This window comes from Hemicordylus capensis, chromosome 2 (assembly GCF_027244095.1).
Source record: "Hemicordylus capensis ecotype Gifberg chromosome 2, rHemCap1.1.pri, whole genome shotgun sequence".
NCBI lineage: Eukaryota > Metazoa > Chordata > Lepidosauria > Squamata > Cordylidae > Hemicordylus > Hemicordylus capensis.
In genome coordinates this window covers 354,905,179-354,921,142 of record NC_069658.1, presented here as the reverse complement: position 1 = coordinate 354,921,142, position 15,964 = coordinate 354,905,179, and the positions used below count along the sequence as shown (strand labels likewise).

General features: G+C 41.8%; 1 protein-coding gene across 5 annotated transcripts in view; it reads left to right on the top strand.

The window, feature by feature from the left end:
* The window catches only part of SEPTIN8 (septin 8), a 97,776-nt gene that overhangs the window by 58,413 nt on the left and 23,399 nt on the right, over positions 1-15,964 (top strand). For all 5 annotated transcript variants that reach the window (XM_053288092.1, XM_053288088.1, XM_053288089.1 and 2 more), the window contains exons 5-9: positions 6,716-6,877; positions 8,221-8,317; positions 9,012-9,180; positions 9,491-9,623; positions 12,287-12,477. In XM_053288092.1, coding sequence (XP_053144067.1) covers positions 6,716-6,877; positions 8,221-8,317; positions 9,012-9,180; positions 9,491-9,623; positions 12,287-12,477 — 752 coding nt within the window. The remainder of the gene's footprint in view (positions 1-6,715; positions 6,878-8,220; positions 8,318-9,011; positions 9,181-9,490; positions 9,624-12,286; positions 12,478-15,964) is intronic.

Here is a 15,964-nt window from a genome sequence, read left to right as displayed (position 1 = left end):
GGTGTTTGTACTGCAGAACTTGCCATCTTCCATTTCAGCCCAGTTTAGTGACATGAATACTAATATAATGATCAATAGCACTCTTCTGAAGATCAGGCATTGTTATCCTCATTTTACAGATGTGTGTGCCACTGAGCACTATCTAGTGGTGGTCCATCAACAGAAGCACTTTTCATTCAAGGAAGGAGCATTGCACTCACATAAGTGGTCCTTGCACTAGCAGGAGGACTCCATATGTGAATGGAAGGAGCATCCGCTGATGGAGCACTGCTTTGTGAAAGGTCTAAATGCCACCCAATACAAGGACTTAATGGTAGCAGGGGCAGTTTTGGAAGGGAGTTTCTGATGCTGTTTTCATGGTCTGTAGAATAGCTAGGAGATAATGCACTCATTTCCCAGTTCTTGGGTCTTTTTCTGAGAACTTCCTTCTCGGTCAAATGTGGTTTTGATTTTACATTGGCTCGAGATCAAACATCTGCTAAGCAAAGATGTATTTTGGTAGGCATCTGAATTAGTAATGCATTGATGGGGGGCAGCTGTTCAGCAGCTTTGCGATGTCAGCAGGATGATGTCAGGCATGGGGTAGACTGTCTGGGTTTCTGGTGATATTAATGTATCTTGTTCATTAGAATGATTTCACCAGCCTTTTCCAGGGTGGAGGATGTTTCTGCATGGTTTGCTCTTCCATCATGCATTTGTTTGCAGCTGAGCTCATAACTAGCTGTTGCCTACTGTATCTAATTGCTTCCAGACAGCCCAGAATTATCTTCAAAGCTGAATTAAGTTAAATAAATGGCTGGTATCACGTTGAAACAAGGGAGGCAGCCTGGAACTGAACCACGTCTAGATGTTCATATAGAACACACAGACACAAAAAAAGGGTTGAAGGGAGCCAACCCTATGATTCACTTCTTTATTGTGCCAGCATGTATGTTGAGTTAAGATAAAGCATAGTTCTGCTTTTGAAAAACACCTATGTTTGAAAGGGCACTTGTGATCTGCACATGTTGGATCTTTCCATCTATCCATCCAGGTGATGAGTGTCTTTAATCTAGTTCCATATTCATTGTTTTCTTGTATTGTGCTGATCTCACCTTCTTATTTAGGCAATTCTACCTTCACTCCTAGCTCTGGGAATAGGGTTGTGTTTTTTTAAAAAAAACAGATGTTAAGGAGCTTTAGGTGGACACAGTTTTCATAGGACTGACAACCTGTCTTGTGCTTAGAAATAAACCATGCCAAATTCAAGAAACTGAAGAGAGCACAAAGTTGTCCAGTGTGATCATTGCCCCAAAGAACAGCCCTGTAAGACACTAGTTGAGGTTCATGGTGCTGCTTAGATTCACACAAACTGTATTAGCCAAGTGAAGTTCTCAGTATTCTTTCTTTCACCAGCTGAACTTTGTGCTATATGGCAAATTGCTTTAGAAACTACCCTTGGTTTTGGAATCAGTTTCCCATGCAGCATGGGGGAGTAGGGAAGTGGCTGTGTGGAAAAACAAAGCTAAAGTCTTTGTGCCCCACTAGAGCTAGGTCCACAACTCCTTCAGTCCTAGCCAGTGCTGACAACTTGATCTCCCTGATGGCCATGACCATATATGGCATGCAAATAGATGCACTCCTGTTGGCTTTCATACCCAGTTGAATGCAGACAGAATCTGTGAAGGGCTTTTCTCCTTTTGCATTTGTAGGCAGACGTGATAGCCATTCTCAGTGGCCTTTCTGTGCTTTGGTAGGCAGTCAGTTGTTCAGCAGCACTTCAGGTTCAATTTCATTGAAGCTGCATGGCTGTTCTTACAGTGTTGCTTTCTTCCCCAAGGCATTGAAGGTAAAGGGTGTTGTTGCAGAGTAATTACTTATCCTCTATAAGTAATTATACAAGGAGCCAACTTTAAGTGAGAAAGAAGAGTTTGATATTTATTACTAGCTAAACAAAGGCTAAGAAAACAATAAACAGACTAACAGTCCCATATGCAGAGAGAGGGAGAACCTCTCAGTTTGAATTCAAGGTAACAAGGAACAGACAAACAAACCATGACTCCACCCCCAAGCCAAGACATAGAGACATTCACATAGAGAAGCGTGGCCATACAAAGAACTGAGACAATGAGGCTATTCACACGGCCAATCAAAAGTGGGCTAAGAGAGCCCAGCCCGCTTTTGAGCGGTCGTGAGAACCACTGAGAACCCCGTGGCTCCCAGCAATTAGCCCACTTAATTTCTCACCTTAAACGAGCTTAGCAGAGCAAGTGCTCTGCTAACCCATTTTGGCGACCATGAGCCGCTACGGCACAGCTCTGTGTTGAAGAGACTCCCAGTGTTGAGGAGACCCCCAGCCGGGAGGCTCCAACAAGCCTCCCAGCCTCAGGGGTCTCCCCAGAATGCCGCACAGCAGGGTGTTCTGGGACTTCCAGGGGCCAAGCGGCCCCCAATCCCTGCCGCTCTTACGGCTCCGCTTAGCCCTCCGCTTAGCCCGCAGAGGCTGGTTGGGCTCTACACACGGATCATGTGTAGAGCCTTAATGTCTATGGCTAAATCCCAACAAAGGCTAGGATCCAAAGCAGCATGTGTGGTGTGCTGCTACTGCACACAAGGTTTTCAGCTCCCCCTTCCTAGCAATGTCCTCTGCACCCTCCTAGATACTTCTCCCAAAGTCAAGTAACCCTCCAGAGCTGCACGCATGAGGATACCAAGGGCCTGCCACCAAGAAGGAAACACATTCATGTTTCCCCCCTCAACTTATTTTCCTCTTCAATCAAAATACTGTAGTTGGGAGGGATTTCAAAAGATCTAGTAGACATTGACTTTTCTTTATCTCCTTGGGGGAAATAGATATTTGTTATGGAGAGCCATCTTTGGAGGCTAGTTAGATTTTCAAGAATGGTGTGGTGATCTTTAAATCCTCCCCCGCACATGCGCGCACACACACACTGATTTTACTGTGTTCCTTACAGTTCTGATATTTTCTAGATTTATACTGATGGTGCTGTATTATTAAGAATAAGAAGTGATTTCTTTGGCTATCTGAATACTGAAGAGCCAAAAATACACAACAGCCAAAGATAGCTAGCTAAATGCTCAAAACCTGAATATCTGCATATTCTTGCCTAACACAACTGTTGGGTATCACAGATTAGTGGTCTCAATAGTAAGAACATTTCATCCCTGGGTCTGGAGTTTGATGCAGGGTTTTGTTTTCATACTTGGGTTATAAATTATCAAACCAAACAAAACCTTTCCTCCTGGCTAAACCAATAATATACTGAGAATATTCGTTTTCACATATAGTATAGCTGATTTGTTCACTTAAGCCCTTTGGGTCTATTTCTATGAAGCAGATTCTTTAATGCTATCTTCAGCATAGGTTCTTTGGAGCTTCTAGCATCTCCTTGGCACACAGTCTGAATCTATCATACAGGCTTTTCTCTTAGTATTCCAGGATGAAGAGGCCTGCCCTAATGCAAAGCGCTGGTCTGAGGAATCTTCCTGTATTACAAGTCTTTGAAATAAGAAACGTGAAGGAATGAACATCCAAGAGATCAGGAGCCTGATGGCTATCCAAATGGGGTCCTAAGCAGTGTTCCCTCTAACTGGGATTCCCAGATGTTGTTGACTACAACTCTTATAATCCCTAGCCAAAGGCCATTGCAGCTAGGGATGCTGGGAGTTGTAGTGAAGAAGATCTGGGAATTCCTGTTAGAGGGAACATTGGTCCTAAGAAAAGCGGCTCATCGGGTGCAATGAGGCAGCCATCGTTGCCAGCTGCCTGTTACCAGCTGCTTTGTTGGCAAGCAGACAGATGCCCCTACTAGGCAGTTGTTGTGGTCGTGCTCCACCTCTTCTTCCTACTTCCATACTTCCTCCTCCCTCACTTGCAGAATGCAGCCATGTCAGTCCATTCCACTGTTCTGTCTTTTCAGCGCGTGGTGAATCATCACAGGCAGTGCCTCCTAGTTTTGTTGCTATGTGCCAATTCCAAGGAGAGGAAGAAAGTTCTTTCCAATTGCTTGGCAACTTCCCAAGACACACTTCTCTTTTTCAAAGTTATTAAACAACCACATTTGACACACAAGGTCACAATTTCTTGGGCTACTCAAAATTTAATGTCAGATTCTTAAAATAGAAATCTTGTATGGGATGTAGGAGCCTAACCTTGAAGTGAGGAGCACACACCAAGAGAAAACCATTTGATATTTTCAAAAGTGTGTGTTTATGTTTGCTGCCATTCGTGGATCAGACATCCGTGGTTCTGTGTATCCGTGATCAGGTAACTGACACTTGACCTTGGCGTGTGTGTGTGTGTGTGTGTTTGTGTGTGTTGGGGGGGAACAAAGGGTTGACTTCACATATCCATGGGTTTGGGGTGGCTGGAAATTACCTCTGAAGTCATTTCTGGCCACCATTTTGAAGAGGGGAGTCATTTTGTGGCTCATTTGTTTAAAAATAAAAAATTGTAAACTGCAATTTTCTCCACACAAAAACTCTGGATTTTAGACTTTGGGGGGGCATTGCTGAACACCTGGAAGCCCACAGAGCATGCTAGGGCAACTTTTTGCAGTTTTTAGGGCCCTTTTGATGTTTTTTCTGAAAACTGTGAGAGACATTAGGAACCTAGCCCCCTTAGTCCCTTTGACTCAGTGACTATGCTATCTGCTGTTCCATTATCCGTGGTTGTAGCAGAGAACAGAACTCACATAGAGAACAGAGTTCACCTGTAGACCGGACTAGAGCTCTAAGATTAAAATGGTAAACATTCATTGTTTTTCCTTAATGCTCTCATAACTTAACCTCTAAAGTTATGAGATGATTTCTAAATACAGGTGGCCCTCTGCGGATAGTGAAACTGCAGGTAAAGAAACCTTAACCCTATGGGGATTGGGGGGGGGCGGTTAAGTTCCTAAGCACACTGAAGCGTGCTGAAAATCACAAGAAAATGCGGGGGGGGGCAGAAATAAGCAAGCATTAACAGAGAATACAACTATCATGTATCATGATACCTGGATTCTCTATTAATGCTTGTATATATATTTAAAGCAAGCAGGGTTTTGTTTTCTCTTGGGAGCAGAAGTAAGCACAGTACCTTGTTCTCCAGCAATGCCTCCCAAACTTCTAAGTCCTTCCATTTTTGTTCCTTTTTTAGGATTTTTTTTAAAAATAGAAAAGAGCCACAAAATGACTCAGCACTACAAAATGGTGGTAGGAAATGACAGCAGAATTCATTTACGGCCACTCAAGAACTGCAGATAGGTGAAAATAACTCTTTCACCCCCAAAATAAAGAAACTGGGTCCCTATGACCCAACTGCGGATACCCAAAACCACAGGTTAAGGGGCTGCAAGTAACGAGGGCCACCTGTCGCTGAGAATTGTTTCCTGAAGGAAAATAGTTCTATTCTACTAGGCATGAGCCCATGACTTTATCTCCATTTTCAAATGTTTGCTGTAGATTTAAATTTATTAGAGGAGTATTCTCTCTCCATGCCCAGTAATTTGTACACCATTCTTTCGGGTATTTTATATGATCCCCATAAGTGGAAATCCATTTAACTTATTAACTCTACAAAAAGGTTGCACATTTCCCTATTGTCTATTGTACATGTACACACATATCTTTCTGGTGCACTGAGCTTTGGTCTAGAAGAACTCAGCCTATCGTCGTGGCTCCAGTGCTGCCTCCTTTCCCAGACTCCTCAAAAGCACCTTCAGGAGTCTGTGTCGCACTTACTAGAGTCAAATGGCTTTCTCCTTCAATGTTGAAGCTGTAGCTGTAGAAGAGTCTGGGCAAAATGAATAGCACCTTAGCACAGAAGGATGTTTCTGAAGGGAGAAAAACAGTTGTAGCCTACTTTTTGCTGCCCACTACTTGATTTAAACCGGAGCCACTTCTTTCGTGTAATGCTGACAAGTACAAGAGAAATCATTTGCCTGCCTGCCGTCTCTTCACAGTTGGGTGCCATTTCCCATCTACTGGCTGAGTATAGGAGACATGCACGTCGTGTCAGCTTTTCTTCATTCTCATGATAATGATTCTTGAGATAAAAATGCCTAAGTTCTGGTTTCCTGAATGAGATCACATTTGTGCACACACTAGTTTTTCTGAGGAAGAACCCCCAAATGAAATGTTTTTTTAAAAAGGGCACATATCACACCCAAAACCATAATAGTGATAGATTCAAGTTGCATTTTTAAAAATTGAGCTTTTATGACTAGGTTGAGTTTTATACTGATTATAAAATATAGTCTTGTGCTTTTGTCTCAGTGGCTGACATCTAGGCAGAAAGTGATCAGTCGACACAGTCAAGAGCTGCATCAAGGCAGGGACCCTTCAGAGTAGTTGCCCTGTGGGGAAGGAGACTGGGAAGTGATTCTCAATTTCCCCCCTTCCTGCAGATATACTTTTTGCTGCCAGAAATATATTCACGAGGGCTTCAAATTTACAAACTAGTTTGAATTTTCATCATTATTACTTACTCTCCATTTCCTTTCCTTCAGAGAGCCTTGTCACATGTATACATGGTAATCTAAATCCTCTTTAACTTGACTACCAGATAAGGACTTTCAACTTCTTTCTATTTACTAATTTACTTAATTCTGGTCACACCCCAGGACTAGTTTTAATCAAACTACTTCCAATATTTGATCAATTGTTATTCAACCAATGATGGCCCTCAACATTAAGTTTTTAATTATTTCTGTTGGTTTTCCTTTCCGTGCAGGTGAACATTATCCCTATAATTGCCAAAGCCGATACCATCTCTAAGAGTGAGTTGCACAAGTTTAAGATTAAAATAATGAGTGAATTGGTTAGTAATGGAGTCCAGATCTATCAGTTTCCCACAGATGATGAAGCTGTAGCTGAGATTAACTCTGTGATGAATGTGAGTAATGTGCTTACTACTTCATTTGAATAGTCTTGTATTTGTTGTCATGACATTTCAAAGCTTCAGTTTCAAAAATGAGAGCCAGTGTGATGTAGTGTTAGTTACAGTGTCGGGCTTCAAAACTGAAGAGACCCAGGTTAAAGTCCTACTAGGTCATGAAGCTCATTTGGTGACTTTGCATGCTCTCAGCCAAAGCTAGTGTACAGAGTTTTAATGGTGATCAAATGGGTAGGTGGAGGGAAACGATGTACAGCCATCCCTCACCAACCACAAGGGTTCTGTTCCTTGAAAACCCCACAACTAGCACATTCACTGCTGGCAAGGCATTAACACTAATGGGAAATGGGATTGGGGGAATCACGATTGTGAAAATACCTAAAAATAAAGAAATAAACACTAGAAAATACCATTACTAGAGACTAGAAAACAACCCCCAAAATGTCAAAAAAAGAAAATCCCTTAAAATCACCAAGAGTCAGCAAGAGGAGTGAGCAGATTGAACCACTGGAAATTTTTTTGAACCGCTCAAAATTTCTCAAAGCATTTTAAATTGTGAGCAGTCAGCAGGGTCAGCTCGAGGGATGAGCGGATTAAACCTCTGAACTCCCCCAAATCATGAAACACACCCCATCCCCCAAAAAATCTCGCCAACCGCAGATACTTGGGACGTGGTTGGCGAGACTGGTCACAATTTCCCAGTCATGGATACTCAAAACCACGAGTGGGGAAACTGTGATTGGCGAGGGATGACTGTATATCATGTGCAGCTCCTTGGAATTTGCAGCATGCAGCGAAGAAGACTTGATGAGACAGTAAACAAAGCTATTCTTTGGGTAGAATGTCAGGTTGTGCAACTCTGCCCCCTTCACACACTTCAACCATCTTTGGGAATGCAAATACTAAGGTTTCTGGTACAGCTTGTGTGGAAGTGAATTTCCCCACCAATCACATATGTACCCTTCTGAGCAAGGTTAGGAAAAATGGCCACATGAGATTACGAGTGAACATGCTCCATAGAGTAGCATTCTTGACAAAATTTATGCATTTAAAAATGCTGTTCATAACATTATGGAGTGGGTTCTTTTAAAAAGGTTTTTAAATCCTGCAGCTTTTACAGTGCTTAATGGCTTTCTTTTTTTCAAAATCATGGCCAAAACCAACAAATGCTTCTTTGGAAGTTTTATCTTCATAAATTGCTAAGATCACAGACATGGAAAATGTCTGTGCTCTGAGAAACTTGACGTTTAAATGCTGAATGAAACTGAGACCGCAAATGCTTGCTCTATGAGGCCAACAAGTAATCTATATTCCTTGAACTCCATGGTTGCATCTCATTTTAGGCTCATCTGCCGTTTGCCGTTGTGGGAAGCATAGAAGAGGTCAAGGTTGGGAACAAAATGGTGAGAGCTCGGCAATATCCATGGGGTGTGGTGCAAGGTAAGCCAGAAGCACGACGTGTGTAGTTGCCCTAGTGACTGTTGTGGAACATTTCCTCTTTATAGAGCCGTTAAAAGCAAAGCGTTGATGCACTATGGGGCAAATAGGTCTGAAAGATGACATGCTTACAGGTAGGTTTGACTTGCCTTGTATTTCAGTTCATCATTTTATGTCCCTCTAGGAATCTGGCATGAAAGCACATTCGTTTGGCACCTCTCTTGTTGACATTTAGGCACCAATCAAAAGCTTTCCAATTCACCCAAGCTTTTGGTGCCATCTGAGTTTTAACCTCAGATTGATTGATTGATGCTTACTGCTGTCTGTCTGTACGTATTGTTACTGTATTGTGTCACTGTTTGTTATGGATTGTTTACTGGTATAAGCCGCCCTATGGCATTATCTGTGGAACGATGGGATAGATTTTTTAAAAAAATAAAATGTAAGGCAATGCGTATATGTGCATGATTATTTGACAAGGGTGCGATCCCACCATATAATATTGAATCATATAAATGCTTGCTAACCCTATTGGATGAAGAAATTTGGATTCTGTTGCCAAAGAAAACACAGCTTTAATGTCACCTAGCATGTATAGTACAACAGCAGAGACCTCAGGGTTTCAAGTCCAGTTAATGTGCATAAGACATCCATTTCCCCCACAGACTGGTTACATTTCTTCTTTTTGTTTAATTAGTTGAGAATGAAAGCCACTGTGACTTTGTGAAGCTGCGAGAAATGCTGATCCGTGTCAACATGGAAGATCTTAGGGAACAAACTCATACCCGCCACTATGAGCTCTACAGGCGGTGTAAGCTCGAAGAAATGGGGTTCAAAGATACAGACCCTGACAGCCAGCCATTCAGGTGAGACTTTTCTCTCTGTTTCTTTCCACTACTGCGCCTACTCGCATATTTGAAGTCTGAAAGTTCAACTAAAATCTGCAGGAATTTTGCAAGCAGGGTCGCCAATGATATCTCATGTTTAAAGCTGAACTCCTCCTGAACTTTAACTGCTAATGCAATAATTTATTTCACACACACACACACACACACACACACACACACACACAAACACACACACGTCTTTCTACAGCTGCTAAATAACTTTGTAATTTTAAAACTACTTTTACTGTCTGAATGATGTGGGGCTTGTTGTCTTGTCTTGTGTAACCAGCCTTCAAGAAACATATGAGACGAAAAGAAAAGAGTTCCTTTGTGAATTGCAGAGGAAAGAGGAAGAAATGAGGCAAATGTTTGTGAACAAAGTCAAGGAGACAGAGTCAGAACTGAAAGAGAAGGAGAGAGAAGTGAGTAAGGCAGTCTGGACCATCATGTACTAGAAAGTAGGGGTTCTTTGTTCTTTGTTTTTAAGTGTGAGTGTCATAATCTCAGTGATGGATAAGAGGCTGTAAGGAGTGAATCCTAATACTGTGAAGATTTAAAAGGGGGAAATTGTCTTGTTGAATCAGGTAAAGGTCTTACCTGGTCAAACATTTTGTCTCCCAGTGGTGGCCAGCCAGATACCTCTAAAAGCTCACGAGTAGGGCATTATGATCTGCTTCTGTTTGTCCACAGCACCTTTGTATTTCCTCTGAAGTCTTAAAGTCTCACAGTTTTTAGTGCAAACTTCTTCTGACTTTTAATAGCATACTTAGTAGTTTGTCAAACTGAAAATAGTAATAAACTTTTATTTAGGTAACTAGCCTAGTGTTACCTAACCTGGTCTATGTTGCTCTGAAAAACATTTGCATATGCCTGTATCTACACGCACCGAATTAGTACAGTATAAACTCTGGTTGTTAATTTGGAACTAGATATAATGATGAAACTTGAGGGGTTTTTAAGAATTAAAGATTAAATGGTGAACTGGAAAAATAAATTCTTGTATGCATTTTGATTTGTGAAGCTTGGAATTTGATTGCCATAATTAAGATTTACTCAGAAGCTTCACAAAATAGGCCTTTGATCTCCAAAACCTAGGTGACATAAACACAGTGGCTGATATCCAGAGCAGCCTTCTGCTGGCGCGAAAGGAAGAACTTTCTTAGCTGTGCTTGGGCTGTGCAAGAGATGGGAATAAATTTTGTCCACTCTGACTCTGGGAGTAACTGTTACTCCAAAATGTGTTGCTCTGGATTATATAGCACTCAGGGCACATTTTCAGGTGACACAGGGCACTCCCAGAGCCAGAACAAATTGTCAAAATTTGCTCCATCGTATGTGCCCCTGAGGTTGTGTGGCTAGAAAGATTGCTGGGGAGTTCTCCCTTGCACTGGTTATCTTCCTTTTGTGCTACCAGAGTGTGCTCTTGATGTCAGCCAGAGCAGACTTGTAGTATAGTCATCTTAGACTATGTCCACATCACATTTCCACCATTGTTTTGCCCTAACCATGACATCAGGCTCATTCAGATGCCATGTGGAACCAGAATTAAATCCAGACTTCACATTATGTCTCCAAGCCCTGAGAGTGTGAATCCCTTACCTTGTGTGCACAGAAGTTGTAAGCCAGGATTGTTATGTCTGAACTGAACAATCGTCGCTTAGTCTAACCAGAGTTCCAGGATCTAAACCTCAGGTGGAATCTCTGGATCAGATTTTGGCTTCTTTTGTAACTTTGGTTAGAATAAGCCAAGATTGCTTGGTTCAGATGTAACAAATGACTCTGGCTTGTTCTTAATCAGAATTGGAAGTAGAATTTTTCCGACTCTGTTGGCAAAGGTGTACAGACGGAAGGCTTGGGGACATTGCATGAAGATCCACATCACATCTGAACCAGACCATTCTTTTCTTAATTTGTGTATGTTAAAGAAGGCTTCTGAATAATATTGAAATCTTATTCAAAGGGCAGAGCCTAATCTGAGATGTCGGGATCAGGCAGCTGGGTGTGTATTTGGCAATAAAGAGGGGAAAGGGGAATCCCACCATGACTACAAAACAAAAAAGTACAGATAATGTAATGACCAAACACTGAAAATATAGATAAACACTGGAAATATATATTCAGAAATAACAAGCCAGTAATAAATAATCAATAACATTAATAATCAAAAATCATGAATCTAAACTAAATAATTCTACAAGAAAAATAATAATGTATGTAGTAATACTCAAACCAACTGGTAACACATAATACACAAAATGCCTTCTCACAATACAGGATACATAAATATAAGCATGTGCAACGGCTCTTCCGGATATGCGCCGTTTCGCCCACAAAGCTTCATCAGCCTCCTAATCAACATTAGTACCGGTACCCCATTCCTCAAGCTTAGCACAGTCTGTCAGTCCTTTCCGGACTGGGAAGATTCATGATTTTTGATTATTAATGTTATTGATTATTTATTACTGGCTTGTTATTTCTGAATATATATTTCCAGTGTTTATCTACATTTTCAGTGTTTGGTCATTACATTATCTGTATTTTTTTGTTTTGTAGTCACGGTGGGATTCCCCTTTCCCCTCTTTATTGCTTGTTTCATTCTGTGACTGCCCCTGTCCATCGTTTTGGGAGTGTATTTGGGCAAAAACCCTACATGCATGCAGTGTCTTGGTTTAAAACTAAAAGAGACACTTTAGTCATTTTATAGAAGAGACTAGTTGCTGCTTTTACTTTCACTGAGTCGTCTTCCCTTCTGATAATATGTAAAGAGGAGTAATGCAAGATGGGCGAATTGATATATTTTCTTCTTATGCCAAAGGGCAGTGGTCTGTGGGTGGGTGGTGGTGGAGGAGAGATGTGCATAATTCACCTGTCCCACTTGACTCTCTCTTACGGATATTACCACAGCAGCATAAGATCCAGCCATGAGGGAGAGCACCTGTATTGATTGTTAACATTTCAATTGGCTCTCTGTGAGTTCTGATGGGACGCTCTGGTGTGAATAGTAGTGCATATTCTAGGCCAGGATCAGATCCTGCTACCAGATGGAAATTTATCAGCGTTAATTGACATTCTTTTTTTCTACCAGCTGCATGAGAAGTTTGAGCATCTAAAAAGGATACATCAGGAAGAAAAGAGGAAGGTGGAGGAGAAGAGGAGAGAGCTGGAGGAGGAGATGAACGCCTTCAACAGGCGGAAGGTAGCAGTTGAAACACTGCAGTCTCAGTCTCTGCAAGCCACATCCCAGCAGCCACTGAAAAAGGATAAAGACAAGAAAAAGTAAGCAGGTTGACCTGATCTGTCTATCTATCTATCTATCTATCTATCTATCTATCTATCTATCTATCTATTACATTTATTAACAGCCCCATCCAGAGGCTCTGGGCAGTGTACAAATAGTTTAAAAAACATAAAAACAAATATCATTTAAGACACACTACTTAAAACAATATAAAACAATTTTAACACAATTTAAAACCAATTAAAATACTTTAAAACAATTTAAAAACCTTGGAAGGCGAGGCCAAAGAAGTAAGTCTTTAGGGCTCTCTTAAAGGCCAACAGTGAGACTAAACTGCAGATGTCTGCCTGGAGTGCATTCCATAGGCCAGGAGTTTCCCACTTTGGGAAACATACCAATCCCACAATTTCCCACTTTGCTCTGACAAAATGTTAATACTTAGGGTGGATTCAGATGTAATGCAGAACCACAGTTTATTTTTGATTAGTTTTATCATTTGAATCCATGCCAATTCACTAATTGTGATTCATTTTGGGCACTATGAAGTTCTGTATCCAAGGCTTGAAGTTGGTTTGTCAACCACATTAAGCAGTAGAGATGTGTACAAATTGGATTTTGTGATTTGATTTGAGCTCAAATTGAATAGCAAAATACTCAAATTGATTTGTCAGAATAGCAGCCATTGCCAGCTATTTCAGTGAAACAACTCAATTCTATTCGAGTGATTCAACCAGAGGAAACAATTTGGAACTCGAATCACCCCATTTCCCCCCATAGGTAGGTCCTAAGGATACAAAATAGCCACCTAATGATGCAGTGGGGAAGTAACTTAGGGAGGAAGAGGTTGCCAGTTCAAATCCCCGCTGGTATGTTTCCCAAACTATGGAAAATACATAGATTGCAGCAGCGATATAGGAAGGTGCTGAAAGGCATCATCTCATACTGCGTGGGAGATGGCAGTGGTAAACGCCTCCTGTATCCTACCAAAGAAAAGCACATGGCTCTGTGGTTGCCAGGAGTTAACACCAACTCGACAGCACAACAACGACACAAAAGTGTGCTGGGTGGTAGGGCATTATGGGTACTACTTACCACCCAACCCACAAAAGAAAGAGGCAAGTGGGCAATTTCTCCTTTCTTTCTTTCTTTTTTTTTAACCTTTCCCAAAATTCATAGGATCCTGGCGGGGTGGGGGTGGTTGGGAGAAAGGGTTTTTAAAAAAGAATCATCCACTTGTCCATTTCTTTTGTGGGTTGGGGGATAGGTAGTACCCATCACACCATATCACCCAACCTAGTTTGGTGTTCCTAGGACCTACAGTACCTATCGGGAGCAATGGGGTGTTTTGGGTTCCCCATTGTTTCCTATGGCCAAATCACTTGAATAGATTTGAGCTGATTTGTCGAAACAGTCAGCAATGGCTGTCATTTTGACTAATCCGAGTATTTTTTGCGCGCGCACACACACCCCTGGGCTGCCACCATCCATTTCTCACTACAACATCCTCTCACAAACAGACCAAAAAGAAGGAAGGCACTCAAATTTTGCCTTTGTCACACTGCGATCCATTAAAATGAGATTGTTAATAATATAGCAGCAATAGCACAGCATATTTCACTCAGTGCTGAGAAAAGAAAACCACAAAATCAAACCTACCTTGATTCCTTCCTTCCTTTTTTTCTCTTTTTCTCCTGATGTATCCTCTTCAAGAGCACACTAAGGCCTCTCTGCCTCCTCTCCCCAGGCCCTTTGAAAACATTTTGAAATTCCCTCATTTTTTTTTTTTGTTCTCCCTCCCTCCACCTAGCCAATGCTCTGAGTGGCCCATGGCAACACTTGATTTGTATGACAATAAGTCAACCAAGAAGCAAGGAGATCTGAAGCCCATTGGAAGCCAGTGCCAGAAAACTAATCAGCAAGGGGGGAAAGCCCATCAGAATGACACTCGAATCGATTCAAGCTCAAATCAGGCCCTTAATTCTAAGGGCAGTTTGATTCGATTTCAAATCACTCAGATTGGACTGATTTAAGCGCATATCAGTTCCTCAAATCCATTTACACATCTCTATTAAGTAGAATTGTAGCTTGGCATTACATCTAAACCCACATCTCTGATAAACCTTTGTGGGGGTTTTTTTAACTCCTCCCTCCTAGGGCTGCTGTTCACAGAGATGCTAGTCCACCGCAGGTTTGAACCATGGCCACTCTAGGCTACAAGGTTCTCTTACATTACATATCAAAACAGTCAATCACTTCTACTCTGTCTAGCAAGTCCTTAGGTCATCTCTGCATTTTTTAATAGAGAATGAACACCCTTTCCTTTTAAATGTCGAGGCAATTAGACATCTGCCCAACAAGCACACACAAACAAATGCATATAAATCAAAGGCATCTCATTGTAATGTTTTCTCTGAAGCAAAACATCACAGAAGAAGGGGGAAAGGCATCACATAAGGAATTTAAAATGCAAGTCTATCTCTCTCTCTGCCTTTAAATAATTACATCACAGCACTGCTAAATTGCATAGTTACTTCACAAGCCCACAAGTGAGTACAGGGCTGCAAAAATGACAATACGTATGTTCAGCAATTAAGTATTCTGCTGAGTCACATCTCAGAAAATGAGGCTATTCTCACGACTACTTGAAAGAGGGCTAAGGGAGTGGCGAGCGGCTAGCTCACCTAAATACTCCTCCCCTAAAATTAGATTAATGGAGTGATTGCTCCACTAACCTCGTCTCTGTGATCATGAGTCACCATGGCTCGGCTCTGTGCCATGGTCATTCATAAGGAGACCTCCCAACTGGGAGGCTAAAACAAGTCTCCCAGAATCGGTGGTCTCCCCAGCATTTGTGCAGGGCATTCTGGGACTTCCGGGGGTGAGGAGGCGGCCCCCAATCCCACAGCCTCAACCGGCTCCATGACAGAGCCGGTTATCGTGTGGGAAGCTGATCCAACCGCCCAGGGCTTGCTCCCTGATCGTCTTCAGGGAGAGCGGGCTTGACCCGCTCTCCCTGTAAGAACCCTATTAGGCGCTACACACTGTTTGTGTGTAGAGCCTCAATGCATTTTATCTGGGGTGGGTGGGGGGATTATAAGCAATCAATGGTGTTTGGGCGAATAGTTAACAATGTTTAGTGGCCCCTTCCAAATTGGGACTAATGGTTGGAGAGTAGGGGAAGAGCAAAGCCAACAGTAGAGAACAGTGAAGTATTCTGAGATTACATACAGGGCCTTCATTGCAGGTTAACAGAAGAAACTATGATGTGGTGAAACAAATGAGATTGGGTGATTACCTGTGGTGCCAATCTAACTGATTTCCTAAACCATAGTTGATTTTAATTGTTGGCTCCATGTGATGTATGAACCCATCCGTAGTCATTTAAAAATGTTGCAGCAACTTGGTTTAAAAAAAAATACTTAAAGTATCAATTTTTCATTTGGAGCTGCTTTAAAACTAATAGCAAAAGCCAAGATGGTATTGTTTCCATTTGAGCCTGGCTTCACATCTATTCCAGAGCTTAGA